General features: G+C 39.4%; 1 protein-coding gene and 2 non-coding genes across 4 annotated transcripts; all 3 read left to right on the forward strand.

Moving 5' to 3' along the window:
- The first annotated feature begins 1,804 nt into the window (after positions 1 to 1,804).
- Positions 1,805 to 21,317, forward strand: Khdc4 (KH domain containing 4, pre-mRNA splicing factor). 2 transcript variants are annotated; one of them, XM_077791028.1, is made up of 14 exons: positions 1,805 to 1,881; positions 2,364 to 2,580; positions 7,245 to 7,373; positions 7,778 to 7,857; positions 11,517 to 11,569; positions 11,835 to 11,998; positions 12,938 to 13,149; positions 13,536 to 13,596; positions 14,989 to 15,046; positions 15,278 to 15,531; positions 18,197 to 18,364; positions 19,628 to 19,740; positions 19,983 to 20,074; positions 20,943 to 21,317. In XM_077791028.1, the coding sequence occupies exons 1-14, from the start codon at positions 1,844 to 1,846 to the stop codon at positions 21,140 to 21,142; spliced, it is 1,839 nt and encodes a 612-aa protein (XP_077647154.1). In that variant the 5' UTR covers positions 1,805 to 1,843; the 3' UTR covers positions 21,143 to 21,317. The 2 variants fall into 2 exon arrangements, with proteins under 2 accessions (XP_077647154.1, XP_026260768.2); XM_026404983.2 differs by lacking the exon at positions 20,943 to 21,317 and having other exon boundaries at positions 19,656 to 19,740; positions 19,983 to 20,073.
- Positions 12,255 to 12,383, forward strand: LOC113194121 (small Cajal body-specific RNA 4). Its single transcript, XR_003302233.2, has one exon.
- On the forward strand, positions 16,233 to 16,369 carry LOC113194120 (small nucleolar RNA SNORA42/SNORA80 family). Its single transcript, XR_003302232.1, has one exon. It is a non-coding gene; the product is annotated as a small nucleolar RNA SNORA42/SNORA80 family (small nucleolar RNA).
- Positions 21,318 to 23,188: the final 1,871 nt, after the last annotated feature.

The raw sequence follows: 23,188 nt of genomic DNA on the forward strand, positions 1-23,188 counted from the left end.
AATTATTTGTAATAATACATAAAAAAAAGAATACTTATAAGATTACATCAATCCTACCAAATTGCTAAAATTTAACACCTGTTCCTGCAAAAAATTCTTTTTTTTTTTTACTTTATTTATTTATATGTGGTGCTGAGGTTCGAACCCAGAGCCTTGCACAAGCTAAGTGAGTGCTTTTACTGCTGAGTCACAACCCCAACCCAGCAAAAAATTCTTGTTAAACTAGGTGTAGTGGCATACACTTGAAATCCCTGTGAAGTGGGAGGTTGAGGCAGGAGGCCAGCCTGGGCATTTTAGCAAGACCCTGTCTCAAAATAAAATAAAATAAAAACAATCCAGAAATATAATGGCAGCCATGTGTGTGTATGTGTGTGTGTGTGTGTGTGTGTGTGTGTATATGTATACACCTGCCGGTTCACATGATATAGATGGCTTTTGTAAGGAATTCATTTTATTTATTAAATACTGAAAGTAAAACACCATAAATCGATTTTTAAATGAATTTGTATTTTATTAATCATATTTGCAATGTAAACATCTTTGAAAAAGAAAGCATTCTATATTATTTATTATTCCATCTAGATTTTCTGGCATCTCCAAGGTACCCTAATAGTTGAAATCCCCTGGCCTTGCCTGGTTTGGTGGCGAAGGCCTGTAATCTTGTGATCCTAGGATTTGGGAGTCTGAGGAGGCTCACAGGTTGGAGGCCAGCCTCAACAATTTAGTGAGGCCCTAAGCAATTTAAAGAAACCCTGTCTCAAAATAAAAAAAATAAATAGGGCTGGGGATGTGGCTCAGTGGGAAGGCTCCCCTGGGTTCAATTCCCTGTACCGAAAAGGAATAAAAAGAAAAACTGTTCTCCCGTATTAACTCAAACGGCCTTGGCAGTCAAGACTTTTCATTATCTAGCCCCGACAGCCGGCCGGCCAAACCAAACGTCGCAGACCCCAGAAGAGCCCGTTTCATAACTTCGGCCTCTCCAGGCCTCAACCGGCTGTTTAACTTCCTGTTCTTTTTTTTTTTTTTTTTTTTTTTTTTTTTTTTAGTTCTCGGCGGACACAACATCTTTATTGGTATGTGGTGCTGCTGAGGATCGAACCCGGGCCGCACGCATGCCAGGCGAGCGCGCTACCGCTTGAGCCACATCCCCAGCCCCGTACTTCCTGTTCTTAATAGTCCCCGCAACCCGAGCACCTTGTCCTGATGCTTACTATACAACTCTATTCTACGTAGGTGCCCGCGCGCTATTCGGCCGCGTCGAGTACAGAACGGCAAGACGGCGGCGTATCTCGACACACATTGCCAGGCGCACGGAAACGAAAAACAAAACCAGAGAGGCTTTAAATGACCTTTGGAACGAATGATTTCCCTTTCCCTTAACAGGTAACTGAAACGAAATGGGAGCCACAGGAAGGCTTTCGCCCTGGGTAGAGGTTTAGACGCCACGCAAACGCACTAGAATTCGGGGGGAAACCTTTTTAATTCCCTGACTCATGCGTATTGTCTCCTCGTCTACCAACTTGCCCACAACAAAGATGGATTCTCGCAGGCAGCCCGCTCCGCCACCGACCCCCCCCTCCGCCGCCCCGAAAACTATGCATTTAAATTAAGCATAGCAGCCATTTTTCTTGAGGGCAAAGCGCCAGCCGGAAAGTCACACCTTACCTTGTCTCAGAAACTCCAAACGCCATTAAATCACCAAGTGTCCAATCGGAATCGACATTTTTACCGGAACCGCTCGGCCTCGCGACCGGAAGAGGGTGTGCGTAAGGGTGTTGGGGGCGGAAGTGACGGGAAAGTGGTAGTGGGGTAGTTGGCGGGTGGTTGAGTAGAGCCGGTCGCCATGTCCGCGGGGAGCGCGACACATCCTGGAGCTGGAGGGTAAAGCTTTGTGGGCGAGGGCATCGTAGCGAGCTTGAGGGCATAGGAGAGGCGGAGGGACCGTGGGAAGCTGCGTATGGGTGGAGGGGCACTTAAGCTTAATGGAAGGCCAGATTTTTAGGGAGAAGGGTATTGAGCAGGCCTCGGGCCCCTGAAAAGGGCTGGCAAGGATCGGAGGGGAAGGGAACCAGGAATTAATGGAAATGCGAGGCAAGGAGAAGGCAAAAAGCAAGGGCATGTGGGACCGAGAGAAATCTTTCGATTGAGGTTACGGGAAAGGAAGAGTTTAGGAAGGGATTGACAGAAATGGGGTTTGAAGGAAATGCTGTACTTGTCTAAGGAGAGATGGGAATTTTAGACCTGGTAGGAGGTAGACGAATGTGGAACATGACAGACGGGAAATGGGGTGCTGAGGCGTAGTAAGGGAAGAATGGTACACAAGAACGCTTTAGGGCTTAATGTTTTCCTTTTTCTACCTGTAGGCGCCGCAGCAAATGGGACCAACCTGCTCCAGCCCCACTTCTCTTCCTCCCACCGGCGGCCCCAGGTGGTGAGGTCTCTAGCAGTGGGGGAAGTCCTGGGGGTGCCACAGCTGCTCCCTCAGGAGCCTTGGATGCTGCTGCTGCTGTGGCTGCCAAGATCAATGCCATGCTCATGGCCAAAGGGAAGCTGAAACCAACACAGAATGCTGCTGAGAAGGTATTCAAAATCGACGTCTGGGCTAATTGCAATTTTAGGAGTTTTATAATGCTGTAATCTCATATTTGTTACTGTTAATGAAGGAGAATAGGGATGCCGTAATTTAAATATTGTTTAGTTTTGGAGCATTACTGATGGTATTTTAGATGGCTGTTTTGATTGGGCTGGTTTCATTTATGGACTGAGTAGCTTGTGCTTGTATGCTTCACTCAAGTTCTATTGACTTAATCATTTAAAAGCAATGTAACCTTTTTGTTGTTGTTGTTGTTGGAACTTTATTTTGTTTACTTATTTATATGTGGTAATGAGGATTGAACCCAGTGCCTCACTAGGCAAGCACTTGGCAAGCGCTCTACCACTGAGCCATAACCCCAGCCTCTGTAATCTTTTTTTTTTTAATATTTATTTTTTAGGTGTAGTTGTATACAATGCCTTTATTTTATCTATTTATTTTTATGTGGTGCTGAGCATCGAACCCAGGGCCTTGCACTAGGTGAGCGCTCTACTTCTGAGCTACAACCCCAGCCCTGAAATCTGTTTTTGATATACGTACTTTGTTCCTGAAGTCAGAATAATTCAAGTACATTAACTGAATTTGAGAGTGTTGCTTCTAATTAGAATCTAATAACTTTAATAACTGTGTTATTAAACTTGAACTAAAATAGAGTTATAATTTATATTTGGGTTAGTGTGTTATTTTCATATAGATTATGAGGGTGTTATTTTATAAAATTTCTGGTATAATTAGAATCTCACGCTTAGAAAGGGTCTGATTGAAACTTTTTGTGGGGGGAGTTACTGGGGATTGAACTCAGGGGCACTGAGCCACATCCCCAGCCCCATTTTGTATTTTATTTAGAGATAGGGTCTCACTTGAGTTGTTTAGCACCTTGCTTTTTCTGATGCTGGCTTTGAACTTGAAGTTGTCCTGTCTCAGCCTCCAAAGCCCCTGGGATTACAGTGTGCACCACCGAACCTAGCTGATGAAAACTTTTTTTAAAAAATATTTATTTATTTATTTTTAGTTGTAGTTGGATCCAATACCTTTATTTTATTTTCTTATTTTTATGTGGTGCTGAGGATCGAACCCAGGGCCTCACACATGCAAGGCGAGCGCCTGCTGCTGAGCCACAGCTCCATCCCTGAAACTTTTACTTAGCCATAGAAAGAAAGAATTTATGTACAGAATAATGATGATAATGGCTAGTGGTATAATTACAAAAAATGCTTTGTAAACTTTTTAAACGTTTTTTTGAGGAAGGGGTACTGAGGATTTGACCCAGGAACTGAACTACATCCCCAGCCTATTTTATATTTTGAGACAGAATCTCACAAGGTTGCTGAGACTGGCCTCAAACTTGTAATCCTCCTCCCTTGGCCTCCCCAGTTGCTAGGACTATAGGCATGCATCACCACCTGGGTCCTTTGTAAACTTAAAAAAAAAACTTTGCAATCATGATTATTACTGGTTAACACAGGAAGAAAATTAGGCTCGTGAGAGTAAAGTAACACATACAAGATTTGTTAATGGTGGGCACAGGCACAGGTGACTTCAAGGTCACCTCATACAATTGGATGTTCATTTTTTGGTTGAAAGCCTCTAGAATTGTGTTCCATAGTATCTCTTTCCCTTGTAATTCCTGCTTGAAAAAAAAATTGACTCAAATTAGTCTTTACAGTCCCATCATTCCTGTGAAGATGTAAGTTCTGTGTTTGAATATGCAATTTTTTTTGAGCCTTCCAGTTCTATAGAATGTTTATCAGTAAGGCCAAAACAAATAACCTGTTTGGGGCTGGAGATGTGGCTCAGCGGTAGCGCGCTCGCCTGGCATGCGTGCGGCCCGGGTTCGATCCTCAGCACCACATACCAACAAAGATGTTGTGTCCGCCGAGAACTAAAAAATAAATATTAAAAATTCTCTCTCTCTCTCTCTCTCTCTCTCTCCCCCCCCCCTCTCACTCTCTCTTTAAAAAAAAAAAAATAACCTGTTTGGATGCTGAAATATTAAAGTTCTGAGAGTTGGAGAGAAATTTTAGTGAATTAAAAATTCAGTATAGGGCTGGGGATGTGGCTCAAGCGGTAGCGCGCTCGCCTGGCATGCATGCAGCCCGGGTTCGATCCTCAGCACCACATACAAACAAAGGTGTTGTGTTCGCCGATAACTAAAAAAAAAAATAAATATTAAAATTCTCTCTCTCTCTCTCCCCCTCTCACTCTCTCTTTAAAAAAAAAAAAAATTCAGTATAGAGGGCTAGGGATGTAGCTTAGTTGGTAGAATGCTTGCCTTGCATGCACAAGGCCCTGGGTTCAATCCCAAGCACACACCACACACACGCACACACAGACACACACACAATCAATATTTTTTATGATTTGCAAAGATTATATAGGCCAGTTATCCCTTTCTAAGGTCTTTGAGGAAAAAAATAAAAAATTGAAAGCACATTGACAGCTGGGAATGGTGGCACACACCTGTAATTCCAGCAACTCCAGAGCCTGTGGCAGGAGAATGGAAAGGTTGAGGCCATCCTGAGCAATGTAGCAAGGCCCTGTCTCAAAATTTAAACAATAAATAAATAAAAAGGGCTATGGATGTAGTTCAGTGGTTAAGAACATCCTGGGTTCAGTCTCAGTACTGCAACAACAAAATTAGCATATTGGCAAAGGAATAATACTTGAATATTTAGACTCTTTTTTTTCTCTTAAAATTAATCTTTAAAATGATAGTTGAGGGCTGGGGATGTGGCTCAAGCGGTAGCGCGCTCGCCTGGCATGCGTGCGGCCCGGGTTCGATCCTCAGCACCACATACAAAGATGTTGTGTCCGCCGAAAACTAAAAAATGAATATTAAAAAAAAATTCTCTAAAAAAAATGAATAAATAAAAAAAAAATAAAATGATAGTTGAGGCAGGGTGGTACATTCTTATAATCCCAGTGATTCAAGAGTCTGGGGCAGTAGTAACACGAGTTCAAGGCCAGCCTGGGCAACATAGTAGGACTTATCTCAGAATAACATAAAAAGGACCAGGAATGTAGCTTAGTGTTATATCACTTGCCTAGCACCTGCAAGGCCTTGGTTTCAATTCAACCCCCTCTACCCCTGGATAATTTCCTGGAAGCAACATGAAATATAAAAGTATACTGGATTTAGACGAAATACTACCTGGCTTTGACATCTTGAACCTCAGTTTTCTTTATTTAATTAGGTGTATATGATAGCAGAATGCGTTTTTGATGCATTGTACACAATTGCAGCACAACTTTTCATTTCTCAGTATATGATGTAGCATTGTACCATATATGCAGTCATACATATATCTAGGGTGATAATGTCCATCACATTCCACCATCTTTACTATCCCCAAATCCCCTCTTCAACCTCATTTTTCTAATAGGTGATACATACTGCCACTGTCCGGTGTGGTAGTTGCAGTTATGTACAGCTATATAAATTAAATGTAATATAAAATCCTACTTTTTAGTCACATTAGCCACATTTAAAGAGCTATAGAGAAACGTGTGGTTGATGGTAACCATATTGGACTGCTCAGATATAGAACACTTGATTATCACAAATTCCTGTCCAACAATATTGATATTTTGATATTTACTTTTAGAAGCGTGTGTGTGTAATTGAACCCCGAGATGCTTTACCACCCCAACCCTTTTTATTTTTTGAGACCGGCTTGCTGAGTTGCTTATGTCCTTGCTAAATTACTGAGCCTGGCTTCAAATTTGGGATCCTTCTGCCTTAGCCTCCCAAGTTGATGGGATTGTAGGCATGTACCACCATGCCTAGCTTGCCTCCACATTTTAAAAATACATCTAACATCTACATTAAACAATGTTTTTATTTTTACTTATTTTTTAATTTTTTTCTGCTGGTTCTAGAGATCGAATTTAGGGCCTCATTCATGGTAGGCATGTGCTGTAAAATAGCATTTTATTTTTCTTGAACAGCCCCTCCACCCCCCCCCCCCCACCACCATCACCAGGTAACAGTCAGACCCAGCTCTAGAGTTGTTCGTGGTTTAAATTGAAATCAGATTAGGGGCTTGGGTTGTAGTAGAGCAGATGCCTAACACATGCGAGGCCCTGGGTTCACCACCACATTAAAATAAAGGTATTGTGTCCAACTGCAACTAAAAAATAAATATTTAAAAATAAATTGAAATCAGATTAGATTTTTTTTTCATATTGAAGGGATTTTGAGATTATTGCAAGGAGAGAATTAGTTGAATTTGGTGAGTTGCGATTAGGGGTTACCAGAAGGTAACTTGGCTATTGTATGAATGAGGTGTATGGGTTTGTGCATTCTCTCTATGCTGTACAGTCCCTGGATTGAACTGTAAATTTGGACCTTTAATTTTTCTTTCTAGAATTTTGCAGCTTCTAGCTCATAGAGTCTCCATGATGATGGGGTCATAAAAGTGCACACAGGGTCAAGGTCACAAATCTTGATGGTGGCCTTCAAATAAATTGTCTGTACTTGGTGTCATTGTTTATTTCCTTTTTATATCTTTTATGAAGACTGTATTTAAAAAGTGTTGATAGGTAAAGAATTAAAGAGATGATGGAAATAGTAAAGGGATAGTTTTAAACTAGACAACTAAATGAGTATTTTATATATAAACACCATAATCTAATTTCTTTGTCTTTGTAGCTTCAGGCCCCTGGCAAAGGCCTAACTAGCAATAAAAGCAAGGATGACCTGGTGGTAGCTGAAGTAGAAATCAATGATGTGCCCCTCACGTGTAGGAACTTGCTGACTCGAGGACAGACACAAGACGAGGTGCGAAAGAGTTGGGACTCTTGGGAAAAGTGGCATGTGAATAAAGAAAAAAACACGTCTGAGCTCAAGTAGAAGTCAAATATCTATGAGGGGGATTTGGGTCCATGTTTTCAAAATCAGATAGAGTTTAATTTAACTGCAGAAGCGGTAATGAAACAGATGGGTGAATCCCGTTTGTTTAAGAAACCATAGAATAAGAATTTAAGGTATAGAAGTTTTTTCTGCCTTGATTGATAGAATGAATGAATTATGATGGAAATTTATCTTGCTGTCATTGAAATCCATTAAGTACCACATCTTTTTATTAACATAGTTATATATTCATAATTATGTATACATTCATATGTATCATGACTTTTTGATATGTGTATATATCTTTTTGATAGAATGTTTTCTTCTTTTAGATCAGCCGACTTAGTGGAGCTGCTGTGTCAACTCGAGGGAGGTTCATGACAACTGAGGAGAAAGCTAAAGTGGGACCAGGGTGTGTGTGTATGCTTGTCCTCTGGTTTGGGGAAGGATTGGGCATTTGACTCTCATTTCATATTTTTCATTTCTAGGTAATATATGTAAAGGATGTTTGGTTTGGAGTGGGGGTGCATGATTTGCAGCATAATGTTGGGCTTCTTAAATAAGTGTGAGAAATATTGGCAGGTAGCTGGGCATGGTGGTGCACGACTGTAATATCAGTTAATTGGGAAACTGCGGCAGGAGAATCGTAAATTAACGTTAGCTTGGGCAATTTACACAAGACCCCGCCTCAAAATAAAAAGTAAAAGGACTGGGGATGTAGTAAAGTGCCCCTATGTTTAATCCTGGGTACTGAAAGTTTAATTAAAAAAAGATGTTGACAGGTGTTTTTCTGTCACTTTTCCTATTTTATTTCACTTTTTTTTAATTGTAAGAAACAAATTACAAGAAATCATACAAGAAGGTAATAATGGTTAACATTTTTATTATTATTATTTTTATGTGGTGCTGAGGATCGAACCACTGAGTCACAACCCCTCTCTAAATGGTTAACATTTAACATGTATGCTTCTGAACTTTTTTCCTGTGGAATTTGTCCCCCCACAAATGGGTTAGGATTGAACCTGGGCTTCATGTATGCTAAGCACAGGCTTTACCATGACCTTATCTCTGGTCCCTCCCTTTAAATAAGGAAAAGTTCAGTCAGGCTTGATGGTGCATGCCTATAATCCCAGTGGCTTGAGAGGCTGAGACAAAAGGATCACAGGTTCAAAGCCAGGCTTAGTAACTTAGTGAGAATGTGTCTTAAAATAAAAATACAAAGGGCTGGAGATCTAGCTCAGTGGTAAAGTGCCTTTGGGTTCAATCCCCAGTACCTAAAGTAAAATTTCAGCCTGGGCAGTGGCATATGTCTTAATCCCAGTGATTTGGGATTGATCCAAGTTCAAAGCCAGCCTCAGCAATATTGCCAGGCCCTAAGTAATTTAGCAAGACCCTGTCTCGAATTTTTTTTTTTTTTTTTTTGATTTTTTTTTTTTTATTGTTGGTCGTTCAAAACATTACATAGTTCCTCATACATCATATTTCACAGTTTGATTCAAATGAGTTATGAACTCCCAATTTTATCCCGTATACAGATTGCTGTATCACATCAGTTACCCTTCCATTGATTGACATATTGCCTTTCTAGTGTCTGATGTATTCTGCTGTCTGTATTATTCTCTACTATCCCCCCTCCCCTCCCCTCCCCTCCCCTTTTCTCTCTCTACCCCTTCTACTGTAAATCACTTCTTCCATTTGAATTATCTTGTCTTACCCCTCCTTTCCTCTTATATGTCATTTTGTATAATCCTGAGGATCGCCTTCCATTTCCATGCGATTCCCCTTCTCGTTTCCTTTCCCTCCCACCTCTCAACCCTGTTAATGAAAATCTTCGTCTCAAGCTCTTCGTCCCTACCCTGTCCTTGTTTCCTCCCCTTATATCAGAGGAGTCATTTGGTATTTGTTTTTTAAAGATTGCCTGTCTCGAATTTTTAAAGAATTGGAAGGGCTGGCTCAATGGTTAAGTGTCCCCGAGTTTAATCAGCACCCCCCCACACACACTAAATGATGATCATTAGCTGTAGATTATCCAATTAATCTCAATTTAGATTTTTTCTTTTTTTTTTTTTTAAAGAGAGAATTTTGTAATATTTTAGTTCTCGGCGGGCACACATCTTTGTTTGTATGTGGTGCTGAGGATCGAACCCGGGCCACACGCATGCCAGGCGAGAGCGCTACCGCTTGAGCCACATCCCCAGCCCTTTTCTTTTTTTAAAAAAATTTTTTTATTAGTTGTTCAAACTATTACAAAGCTCTTGACATATCATTTCATACATTTGATTCAAGTGGGTTATGAACTCCCATTTTTACCCCGTATACAGATTTGCAGAATCACATCGGTTACAGATCCATGTTTTTACATAACTGCCATACTAGTGTCTGTTGTATTCTGCTGGGATAGGAAGGGCAGCAGAATAGATTTTTTTTCTTTCATTATTAATATTTTAGCTTTACTCTCAGTTGACAAGTATTCAGGAAATGAGACTCCCACTCCCACCAGTGATACTGGATTGAACCCAGGGTATTCTAACACCAAGCTGCATGCTACATTTTCAGACCTTTTTATTTTTTATTGAGACAAGGTCTTGCTAAGTTGCTGAGGCTGGCTTCCAACTTAGAATCCTCCTGCCTCAATCTCTTGAGTTGTTAAGGTAACAACTATGCACCACCATGCACTGTTTTGGGGGATTTGGGTATTTGGTTATTGTTTTTTGTGGTTCTGGTGATTGAATCCAGGTCTTGCAAGGCAAGCATTCTACCAATTGAGCTATATCCCCAGCCCTGTGGGTTTTGTGTGTGTGTGTGTGCGCGCGTGCGCGCGCGCCTAGGGATTGAACCTATGGCCTTGGTTATTTTTTATTGTGGTACTGGCAGTTGCACCCAGAGGCCCTTGAACATTGAGTTACAACTTATGTACTTATTGTGATCCTCCTGCCTCAGTTTTCCTAGTCCCTGAGATTACAAATAAAATTTTACCCTTTTTAAAATTTTTCCTATCTCTTCTTGCTGTCCTGGGGGGGGTGGTTGAAGCTAGGGTCTGGTGAGTAATAAGCATGTGCTCTACCACTAAACTACATCCCCATCCCTTTTATATATATATATATATATATATATATATATATATATATATATATATATATTTTAGATGTTTTATTAATTTATTTATATACGATGCTCTGAATTGAACCCAGTGCCTCATAATATGCTAGGCAAGCTACCACTGACACATCCCCAGCTCCTTAACGTTTTTTTGGGACAGAGTCTTGGCTAAATTTTCTAGGCTGCTCTCAAATTTATCATCCCTCTTCCCTCAGCCTGCAGAGCAGCTGGGATTACAGATCTGCGTCACCACGCCCAGCTGTTGTTTTGTTTTAAAACATATTTTCTTCTGCTGGGGATTAACCCTTCGGCCTGAAGCATGCTAAGCTTGTGCTCTCCACTCTGCTACATCACTAACAGGAAATTCAGTGTTTTTAATATTGGCTTTTAACTTTGAATGTGTTAGCTGCTGTTTTGAACTTGGTTATGAATTTTTTTTTTAAACCTGCCATTTCTTAGCCATATGTAATTGTTGACTACTTTCTTCATTATATAAATCTAAACTTTTAGACTTTTAGAATCTAAAGTGTCTTCTTAGTTGATGCAGGACCTTTTAAAAGTTTGTGTTCCCCATTATTTTGGATACTCAAGCCCAGATTTGCATGAATCCATATGAGCACTTTTGACCTCTCTGTGGGCCATTTAACAAGGAAAATTTATAGCCTCAGCTATAAAGCCATGTTCTTAGAAACTACCAGCAAAAGCTCCTGTTTCTTTTTTGTAAACTTCAAACATTACAAATTAGATTTGGCCATGCCAGGCATGTTGGTGTACACCTGTAATCTTACAATTTGGGAGGCTGAGGCAGGAGAATTACAAGTTCAAAGGGCTGGGGATATAGCTCAGTGGTAAGGCCCCTCTGGGTTCGGTCCCTAATCCCCCCAGTCCTTTTTCCCTCAAAATTTTGGTGAGCCATTTGGCTCCTTTGCTTTTGACCAGTTTGGAATCAGCCTTTTGCATTTCTCTTTGTAGGGATCGTCCATTATATCTTCATGTTCAGGGCCAGACACGGGAATTAGTGGACAGTAAGTAATGTTTTTGGCTCACATATTATTTCTTGGGAAGCGCAAAGTTTTCGGCTGTGTATCTCAAATCTGCAAACTGTTCCTGATGGCTCTTCTAAAGTCTTTACCAGCTACACACCAGCATGTATGGGGAGCCACATATTTTGGCTAACCTAAAAAGTGGGTTAGTGCTTTGAATAATTGAACATTTCTTCTGTCTTTGTCATTGGGCATCAGTCAGTTCATTCAGTTCTTTAGTATACTATCTGACTTTATTTTTCCCTAGGAGCTGTAAACCGAATCAAGGAAATTATCACCAATGGGGTGGTAAAGGCTGCCACAGGGACAAGTCCAACTTTTAATGGTGCAACAGTCACTGTCTATCACCAACCAGCACCCATTACTCAGCTGTCTCCAGCTGTTAGCCAGAAGCCTCCCTTCCAGTCAGGGGTATGTTTTGGCGAGGGATTGTTGTTTCTATAAAAATGGTATGTGCTATATACCACATAATACGTGTGAAGGAAAACCCCTAAAATTCTGACCTGAGAGTTAATCTGCTACTGGTATCCTATTAGTGTGCTACTAATACGTTCTCACTATATCTTTATTCTGATATAATGTAGGAAGGGGATTGAGAAGAGCAAAGGGTATGAACATAGTACAACGTGAAAATAGTTTTAATTTTGTATTTGTAAACTTCATGGCAACTGGAGGACCAAGAAGGCTGAGTCTGATGAAGCAAGACTTTGCTGATACACTCCTCCTAGAAAAAAGGGTTGGAGAGAGCAGCCCTCACTGGAGAAAGTTTTGGGGCTGACTGTACGACCCAACATTCTACTCCAGTTTTACAGCCCACTCTGTGCTGTGATTTTTGATTGACTTGAATCAGTGGAAGGGAAGTGAATGTGTTTATTCGAATTTGGATCCTGGATTTTTGCTTTGCAAATATCTCTTGTTGAATAGAATAAGGTGTTTATTTTGTGGGTAAGGTAGATGCATGAATATGAAGGGGTTTTCTGTTTTTTGTTGTATGTTTTTTTGTGGTGCTGGGGATCGAACCCAGGGCCTAGAACATGCTAGGCATGTTACACTCGCAGCATCTGAAGTTTTTATTTAAATTAAGCTTTTTGATAGAATTTGTATTAGAAATTGTAGAGTATTCTTGGTAGAAGTGATCAAATGTGTTTTGGGGATTAAAATATTTTGTGTAACAGTTTTCTACAGTATTAGGATTTTTGTATGTATTTGTGTGGGGAAGTAGTGGGGTTTGAACCCAAGGCCTCACATGCTAGGCAAACACTCTTAACACTGAGCTATATCCCCACCCCTAGGATTAGGATTTAATTATGTATTTTCTGCTTAATCTGATGTATTTTGTTCTTCCTACAGATGCATTATGTTCAAGATAAGTTATTTGTGGGTCTAGAACATGCTGTGCCCACTTTTAATGTGAAGGAGAAAGTGGAAGGTCCAGGCTGCTCCTATTTGCAACACATTCAGATTGAAACAGGTGCCAAAGTCTTCCTACGGGGCAAAGGTTCAGGCTGCATTGAGCCAGCATCAGGCCGAGAAGCTTTTGAACCTATGTATATTTACATCAGGTACGGATGGATCGGGCAGAATTCTTGTCATTTTGACTGTAACAGGCTAGAATGATTCAGAACAAACAAGCAAAAAGGCTTAATAATATTAGGGATTTAGGTAAACACTAGGAGTAATCACTTAATATTTAGTTAATAAAAATAACTGAATTAAGTCTGTGTGTCTTTAATATTCAGGTCCTTAGGTCTTATATAAGTCTGTGATCATAAATGAGCTATGATAAGCTTAAAGTAACTTCCAGTTAAAGCTAATATTTTATGACCTTGAAGTATTTCTTATGCCAAGAAGTATCATTGCCCAGAGAAAGACAAAATAGCATGAAAAATGAGACAGAATTATATGTTGTATTTTCTCCTTTGAATTCCTGCTTCATATTTCTTTGCAGTCATCCCAAACCAGAAGGTCTGGCTGCTGCCAAGAAGCTCTGTGAAAATCTCTTGCAAACAGTGAGTTACTGATATATAAATATGTATTATATATATTTATTTCTCTGTATACGTATTCATTCTTCTTTTGGTGCTGGGGATTGAAAATGGGTGCCCACACAAGGCCCCTATCATGCTTAGGTAAGTGTTCCTTAATATACATTTACCACTGAGCTATCCTCAGCCCCAACAGTCAGTTATATTTGTCTAATAATGATTCAGAAGACCCACTGCCATTTTGGAATGGATTGGACTTTTTTTCCCCACCTGTATTAGTTTCCTGGGACTGTGTTACCAAAGTATTATGGATAGCATTGACTAAAAGAACAGAAATTTATTCTGTCAGGGTTTAGCAACCCAGGAGTCTGAAACCCAGGTGCTGGTAGGATTGATTCCTTCTAGTTGTTTTTTTGGTGGTTGCACTGGCATTCTTTGGCTATGTTAGCATAACAAAAAGCAGAGTAGAGCTCTGACACTATGCCTATTGTCCCAGCTGCTCAGGAGCAGTAGTGAAGATTGGTTTACAGTCTGGGCAACCCCTGTGAGCTTGAAAAAAATAATGAAATAAAACCAAGTAGCAGTGTTTTTGGGATAGTTGCTCGATATTCATTCCACTTGCTTTATCTTTTTCAAATTAATTAGTTAATTAATTGTCATGGAGGGACACAGTATCTTTGTTTATTTTTATGTGGGGCTGAGGATCAAACCCAGTGCCTCACATGTGCAAGGCAAAAGCTCTACCTCTGAGCCACAACCCCAGCCCATCCACTTGTTTTATTCTATAAACAAATAACTGAAAGGTTAATCATAGTACTTTCTGTAGCACTTAATGGAAAATTGGGTTTCCTGTTGAATACATTGAACCTTGTGTTCTTTGGTATTGAAGGGCACCTTGTTGGGGAACTGTTTGTTTTTGTGCATATAACCTGATTTGTTAATACATGAAATTACAGTTCATAGGATGCTTGTAGTAAAGAAGAGATTGAAGAAAATTGGGAGCTTGAGGACATGTCAGCCAGTAGACATGATTAATTCTGACTAGTACTAGCAGTTTAGAAATTTCCTCGTTGTTGGGCTGGGGATGTGGCTCAAGCAGTAGCGCGCTTGCCTGGCATGCGTGCAGCCCGGGTTCGATCCTCAGCACCACATACAAACAAAGATGTTGTGTCTGCCGAAAAAAAAGAAAACTAAAAAAATAAATAAATATTAAAAATTCTCTCTCTCTCTCTCTCAAAAAAAAAAAGAAATTTCCTCGTTGTTATGTTTTTTGGCTTTCTGGATGATTTTAATGCCACAGAATTAAATCTAGTTTGGGGGGATTTTGGATTATACATGCTTCTAATTCCAATGAGGTGGCTTAATAGTTTGTAGATCTGCCTTATTCAAATTATTGATTTGTTTTTCCTTCTCTAGGTTCATGCTGAGTACTCTAGATTTGTGAATCAAATTAATACTGCTGTACCTTTACCAGGTGTGTATATCTTGAAGTGTTTAAGAACTATTTTGTTAATGATATTTTTGTGTGTGATACTTGAGGCTAGAGTAACTGTGCCAGAGCACTAATAATGTTCCTTCAACTTAGGGTAATTTGGAAAGCCAATCAAGCCTCAGTATTTTTTTTCCCTAGATATTAAGTTTATATTCAGCTAAAATGTCTCATTCTGCTGCAGCTGATTAAACACTTTTTTTCTTCCCCCCTCAGGCTATACACAACCCTCTGCTATAAGTAGTGTCCCTCCTCAACCACCATATTATCCATCCAATGGCTATCAGTCTGGTTACCCTGTTGTTCCCCCTCCTCAGCAGCCAGTTCAACCTCCTTATGGAGTACCAAGCATAGTGCCACCAGCTGTTTCATTGGCACCTGGAGTCTTGCCAGCATTACCCACTGGAGTCCCACCTGTGCCAACACAATACCCGATAACACAAGTGCAACCTCCAGCTAGCACTGGACAGGTAGGATGCCAGGGAATGCATTATGCTGTCATTTGATTTAGGAGGGGGAAAAAAAAACTGGGGAAATGGTTGTCTTCTAGAAATAAATCCATGTAATGTGAGATTTTTTTTCCTTTTGTCTTCTGTGTTCCTACTATTAACCTACCTGAATACTTTATCACAGTGTGTACATTTTTGTTTCTCATCCTAGAGTTAATTTAATTTCATAAGTCTTGTCACCAAATAGTAGTTTAAAGTGGGAATGGCCGGCCAAATTTTTGTAAAGAGCCTTATGTAAATATTTTAGGCTTTTTGGGTCAGGTAGTCTGTGTCTCAGCTGCTCTCTATTCTGTTATTACAGCACCAAAGTAGCCATGGACACTGTCTGAATGAACAGTGGGTATACTTATATTAAAGCTTAATTTACAAAAATGACTGACAAGCCAGAATCATAGTTTGCCTGCCCATAATTTTGTGGTAGAACTGAGTTCTCGGAGAAGGAAGCTGGCTACAGCCCTCCTTTGAAGGGTCAGAACTGATTTAGCAGCTCTAATCTTTTTCTGACAAATGTTCCTAGCCTAAAAGATATATGAACTTTCCAGGATTATAAATTTTGCTAGGTCTTTTATGTAAGAAAGTGAAATTTTAACAAAAGAATAGATTTGTCAAGCTCTTCCGTGTGGGTGATGTAGAACAGTTGGAGATGGGAGAGACTAATGGGAGCATGGTAATGGATTTATGGCAGGTCCTCCTCTGTGGGCCTCTCATAGTGTACCCATGCCAGAGTAAACTGCAGCCTTGAACCATTGCCCGGCTTCCTTGTCCGTGGGCTGTGAGCACTGAAGAAGGTTGCACAGTTTGTAACAAAAGCATGTAAACTAAATTCTGTTTTCAGGCTGTAGTCAAAAATTGTACTGTTGTTTTTTTCTTTCTGATACTGAGGAATGAACCCAGGAACACTACCACTGAGCTACATCCCCAGCCTTTTGTTTTTATTTTGAGACAAGTTCTCCCATAGTTGCCCAGGCTGGCCTCAAACTTGGATACTTTAGGTTTACTCTACAGTGCCAGGTTCCTTTTTATATTCAGAAAGATCTGTGGTTCTGGGACTGGGGTAGCTCAGTGGTGGAGTGCTTGCCTAGCATGCGTGAGGCACTGCGTTCAAGTCTCAGCACTGCATAAAAATAAATAAAAAATTATGTCCATCTACAACGAAAATAAATAAATATGAGATTTGTAGTTCCTTGAGTTTGAGTTGAAACCCTTTTATAATTGTGAGGCAACATGGCACAGTAGTTAAGAGCTGGAGGTTTAGAGTTAGGTTGCCAGGATACATCATGCTTTCCCCTTTTAAGCTGTTTTATCTTGGGATATAACTTGAACTATCAAGAAAATGGTCATAAGGATAAAATCTCCATGAGTGGTAATGATTAACTAAGATGTTCCAAACAGTCTATAAATGTTAGCTGCTTGTTATTGATTGTGTGAATTTTCCTTTTAGAAATGCTCTTTATCTCTAATGTATACCGTGTTTTGATCACTCTTTATTCTTTTTTTGGAATAACTACTTAAAACATTAGTCAAGGGGCTGGGGTTGTGGCTCAGTGGTAGAGCATTCGCCTAGCATGTGCAAGGCCCTGGGTTCGATCCTCAGCACCACATAAAAATAAATAAATTTAAAAAAGTATGGCATCCAACTACAACTAAAAAAATAAATATTAAAAAAAATAGTCAAACTTGCTCCTATTTTTTTTTTAAGTTTTAGGTGGATGCAATACCTTTATTTAGTGGGTTTTTTTTTTTTTTTTTTTTTAATGCTCTGCTGGGACTTGAACATGTGCTAGGCAAGCGGTCTACCACAGAGCCCCAGCCTTCTTTTTTGCTTTTTTTAAAGCAGAGATTGAACACAGGGTCAGTTAACCACTGAGCCACAGCCACAGTCCTTTTTTGTATTTCATTTATAGATGAGTCTCATGGAGTTGCTTAGGGCGTCACTAAATTGCTGAGACTGGCTTTGAACTCATAATCTTCCTGCCTCAGCCTTCCTGAGCTGCTGGGATTACAGGCATGTATCATCATGCCAGGTTTAGTACCAGGGATTGAACCCAGGGTCATTTAACCACTGAGCCACATCCCCAGCCCTTTTTATATTTTATTTAGAGACAGGATTTTGCCAAGTTGCTTAGGGCCTTGCTAAGTTGTACTGGCTAGCTTTGAACTCCTCAGCTTTCGGAGCTGCTAGGGTTATAGGCATGTGCTACTGAACGCAGCTTAAACTTGTTCTTGTTATAGCAACTTAATAATAACCATGGTAGTACTAAATGAAGTTGTCTCTGCCACACGCATTAGCTGCATGTATGATTCAGATTGATGAAAGGGCTTTAAATAAGAGAAAGTTCCCGCTTCATGACTTCAGAAGTAAGTGGCTAAAGTTGCTATTGTTTTTTAATGGTTATGTTTATTCCTAATACCTCAGAGATACACAATGAAAATTCAAAGAACTGTATATAGATTGTTAATTTCATGTCCCTAGGATGATGGTGGGAGGCTGGGTGATACTGTTAAATTATATAGGAAGCAGATAAAGCTGCATGTGATACATGAAGTATATTCTAATAAGTATTTACTTATTCATTAGTTGAGCAGTGTTACATTGTTTTTCCTCCTTGGTTTGTTTTGGTCCCAGAGTCCGATGAGTGGTCCTTTTATTCCTGCTGCTCCTGTCAAAACTGCCTTGCCTGCTGGCCCCCAGCCCCAGCCCCAGCCCCCACTCCCAACTCAACCCCAGGCACAGAAGAGACGATTCACAGAGGAGCTACCAGATGAACGGGAATCTGGACTTCTTGGATATCAGGTTAAATAAAATACCTTGTTTTCCTTTCCTCATCTTATTCTCCTACTATATTCTCCCTTTAAAGAAAGAAATAAATTTACATCTATATTAACTGTCCTTCTAGTATCGGGATTTATGCTTTCTGGAATCCATTTAGTTTAGGATTTTATTCTTGAGGAATTAATTTAAGCAAGTGTGATTTCCTTTGGGTGGGTTTTGCCTTTGGGTTCATTGTGATAAGAAAATACACAACTCTTGGGCTGGGGTGGTGGCTCAGTGGCAGTATGCTCGCCTGGGATGCATGAGGCACTGGGTTCGATCCTCAGCACCACATAAAATAAGATATTGTGTAAACCTAAAACTAAAAAATAAATATTTTTAAAAAAGAAAAGAAAATACACAACTCTCCCTCCACCTGGAGAGAAGTTTACCATGAATAACTTCTAGAAAGAGTTGTATAGAACTCTGTTTTCTCTTACTCATACAAGACTCTTGAAAGCCTGTGATAGTTCTTACTTTGCAGCATATCTCACCAAAAGCTATCCATATACCAGTATGTCTAAACCTTGGCTTTCAATTTGTTTTTTGTTTTTTTTTAACCCCTTTAAATTAAGGGGGGGGTGTCCCATACTCCCCTACACACACCTGTTGGAAATGGAGTGATTTATACACATAATTACAAACATAATCATTCATAAAGTTAAAGATTAAGGGTTGGGGCTGAAGCTCAGTGGCAAAACATTTGCCTAGTGTGTGTGAGACTCTGGGTTTGATCTGTAGCACCACAGAAAGAAATAATTTTTTAAAAAAGTACATGGTTTTGGTACAGTTTTAACAGAAGCATCTATACATCTTGCCAGAATCCTTCAATCATTGTTAGTTTTTAATTGTAGTTGGACAAATACCTTTATTTTTTTATTTATTTTTATGTGGTGCTAAAGGATTAAACCCAAGGCTTTGAATGTGCTAGGTAAGTGCTCTACTGCTGAGCCACAAACCCAGCTCCCCTTCAGTCATTCTTTATAAGACAGCAAATTTTTTACAGTTTTGTAGAAACCAGTTAAATTATGGGTGGTTGGTTCAAAACGAAGCATGAATTGTAGTATCTTTAAATCCTAGAAATCCCTACTTGACTACAGTTATCTTCCAAATCCGGAGTATATAGTACAGTTTAATTTATTCCAATTTATCAGAAAGATGAGGCACTTGACAGTTACATTAAGGAGCTAAAGTCATTACAGCAGTTGTAGGTTTGCTAATGCCACTGTATTTTTCTGCTCATAGCATGGACCCATTCATATGACTAATTTAGGTACAGGCTTCTCCAGTCAGAATGAAATTGAAGGCGCAGGATCGAAGCCAGCAAGTTCCTCAGGCAAAGAGCGAGAGAGGGACAGGTAAGTTAGTTTGATCAATTATACAAATACATTTAGTTGTCATTCTTATGCACTATTTTGTATAAGTAATGGTTATTGCTATGAGCTGCAGTGTACTAAAGCTTGTATTAAAGCTCACATGAATCAAACTCCTCTTTGTTGTGATTGATGCAGTAATGGAAAATATTGCGATATATCTTTTACTGTTTAGAAGCAGATAAGTTAAAAATTGAATTCAAACGGATTTTCATTTTTTTTAACAGGCAGTTGATGCCTCCACCAGCCTTTCCAGTGACTGGAATAAAAACTGAGTCTGATGAAAGGAATGGGTCTGGGACCTTAACAGGGAGCCATGGTGAGTAAGGTGGAGCTGGGGGAACAGGGGACTAAGTAGGACTGGACTCAAGCTATAAGTTTTCCTAACCTGATATTCATTCAGGTGTTTAATCCACCCTCTATAATCTACTGTCTAATGAGAATACTTTTTTTTTTTTTTTAATAAGGACAGCGTATAGTTACAGCCTTTTATTTTCAACCGACGTGTGTCTAGAAAAGAATCAGTCAACTTATTTTATATGTAGCATCAGTGACATTAAAACCCTAGGAAATACTAATAATTGGTAGGTCATTTCAAAATTCTATTGCTAATGTCGTCTGAATACCTGGAGGTGATCTCATACAGATTTAATAGATTTTATTTTCCTTTAAAAGATCAGTTTCCTTTGTATTGGGAACTGAAGCACATCTCCCTGGCAGCCTGTGGCTGCCACAACATTCCCAAACTCTAAATCCATAGTGGTGCATGGGGTCATTTTGGTTCTTTGTCTGTAGTCATAATAAAAATGAACAGAAGAAAATACATATTTTTCTTTTCTTAACTTCCTTTCTTTTAACTCTTTAAAAGGTGAATATCAGCCCCCAAAGACTCATTTGCTAACTTTCCTTTTTTTCTTTTTTCTTTTTTTTTTTTTTTTTTTGTGTGTTTCTTTTTCTTTCTCTGTTTTCTTACATGGTTCTGGTGGATTCACATTTGCTGATGCTGATGCTGTTTTTCGTGTGATCTTCAACGTTTTTGGGTGACCATTGACCTTGTGACCTCAAAATGGTGTCCAACTAACCACTTAAAATTAACGTCTTTTTTTTATTAACGAATTTATGGTATTATCTTTTTTTTTTTTTTCCCTTGGTGGGGAATGGGGTTGGGGTTGTTTTCTCTATTCTAGATTATCCAGCCAAAAAAATGAAAACTACAGAGAAGGGATTTGGCTTGGTGGCTTATGCTGCAGATTCATCTGATGAAGAGGAGGAACATGGAGGTCATAAAAATGCAAGTAGTTTTCCACAGGGCTGGAGTTTGGGATATCAATACCCTTCATCACAACCACGAGCTAAACAACAGATGCCATTCTGGATGGCCCCATAGGAAACAGTGGAACAGTTTTGACCCTCGATGACTCTTCTTAGCAATAATGCATGCATTTGATTTAACAAGACTCTGGGGCCTGTACTGGGAGCCATCTTGGACCTTTGCAGAATTTAGAGGTGGAGTGCCCCCTTACTTAAAGGGGTTCCTTTTTTTTTTTTTTTTTTTTTTTTTTTTTTAAGAAATTCTCATTTCTGCAGTGGCATTAACATCTGTTTACTTAGAATCACAAATTTGTCTCAGAAGCTTTTTAACAGTTGGTGAAATGTGCTTGTCTAATGAAGCATCCCAACAGGGTCATTCTTGTAGGTGTTTGGCCTGATCCAGCCTTTTCCAAATGAATAGCCTCTACTCTCAAATGAAGTTTTCTTTGTATTTTACTACTGTTGGGTCAGTTTTGATAACTGGTTACAAACAAAGCCTTACTATTTATTAGTGGGGAAATGATTTTAAGATCATCCTTTTCTTTTCAGTACCTAATTCTAAGAAATCCTCATCCCTGCTTCAGTTTGGATTCTTTCTGTTTTTGAAAATGCTATTTTACTGATTTAAAATTGTCAAATGCAGCTGGATCCTGACTAGGAAAATGAAGTTATTTTTTCATTGTGAGTTTTTATTGGGATGATCCAAAGCGGGTACCTTCAGGCACATTTGTCTTACATAGCCATTGCAGTTTTTATTGCCCTTCTAAGCTCCTTGTCTTCAGCTGGGTCAGAGAAAACTACTTGACTAAAATCTGGTGAGAACTCATCACAGAAATGAAACACAGTGGTCTGTCTCTCTCAGAACTGCTTGCAACTAAAATAGAGAGATTTGACTACACCAAATAGGATGGTGGACTTGGTGACTGAGATTGCAACTTGTCCTTTTTTCTTGGCATTACAGGTTTTGCCAAAAGAACTTTTTTGTATCAAATATTGATGTGTGAAAGTGAAGGAGCTAGTCTGCTGAACCAGGAGTAGTTTGAGATACTGAACTGTCATTTTTGCACATTTGAATACTTTGCAGGCTGGCTTTGTATAAACTTATCCTCTGGTTTCCTATATGTTGTAAATAATTAGACCATAATTTCATTATAAATAAATGTATAAATATTCTGCTTGTGGTTTCTTTTTTTTTTTAATCTTCTACAATCCATCCTTACATTAAAATTAACATTTTTACTCAGCATATTGCAGTTAAGAACCTCACAAAAAAAATACATACACAGACTCCAAGGTTTGCACATAACTCCAGGAATTAATTTTAAAAGTTATTTATTTTTTATGGACATAATACCTTTATTTCATTTATTTTTATGTGGTGCTGAGGAATGAACCCAGTGCCTCCTACATGTGAGGCAAGTGTTCCATCACAGCTCTACAGCCCCAGCCCAACTCCAGGAACTTAAAGTCCAGATGAAAATTTTGAGGGATATTGAGCTGAATGTATTCCTTTTTTATATTTTGGACCTTTACTTTACAGTGACTTTAAAGGTTTAAGTGAATGAAATATTTTAAGGCAGATTTAATATTTTCTTGGGAAGACAATCTTATAAGAGTGGTGGGCATCAGGAATTTTCCAATATAAAATTTTCTGTACATGTGTGTGCTGCCTGGAGATGCATGTGCAATGATAAGCTCTTGAGTTATATCCTTTCCTGCCAGAGAGAAGTAATTTCAAAAAATCAATTTTGAAGGGCAGTACTGAGAATGGAAGCCAGGGGCCAATGCATGCAGTTGCCCTGAAGCACGTTTTTTAATGTTTTATAGATATATTTAAAATACATAAAGACCTCTGATTAGGATTACTAGATGGTTGTGAACATCTGCCCTTTGACTCCTAATTTCAAGGATCTAAATTGTGCTTGTGAAATGAAAGCTTTTTCTGCAATGGAGGAGAGTCGTCCCTAAATTCCATCTCAGTCCTCTGTTTTGGGAGAATATTGAGGGGTGAGGTGGTCCCTTTCCTCATTTGCTGTTTTGGCCTTAAACTGGTGTAAGTTCTGTCTGCCCCACGACAACCACCAGCGAACGCCACCTTTGAAAGATCCCCTGCGTATCACGC

This window comes from Urocitellus parryii, chromosome 11 (genome assembly GCF_045843805.1).
Source record: "Urocitellus parryii isolate mUroPar1 chromosome 11, mUroPar1.hap1, whole genome shotgun sequence".
NCBI lineage: Eukaryota > Metazoa > Chordata > Mammalia > Rodentia > Sciuridae > Urocitellus > Urocitellus parryii.

Bases quoted from the DNA above. Each gene is read 5' to 3' on its own strand.
- Khdc4 (XM_077791028.1), top strand. From the start codon at position 1,844: ATGTCCGCGGGGAGCGCGACACATCCTGGAGCTGGAGG. The intron at 13,150-13,535 runs GTACGGATGGAT...ATTTCTTTGCAG, and splicing joins CCTATGTATATTTACATCAG to TCATCCCAAACCAGAAGGTC. The intron at 15,047-15,277 runs GTGTGTATATCT...TTCCCCCCTCAG, and splicing joins TACTGCTGTACCTTTACCAG to GCTATACACAACCCTCTGCT.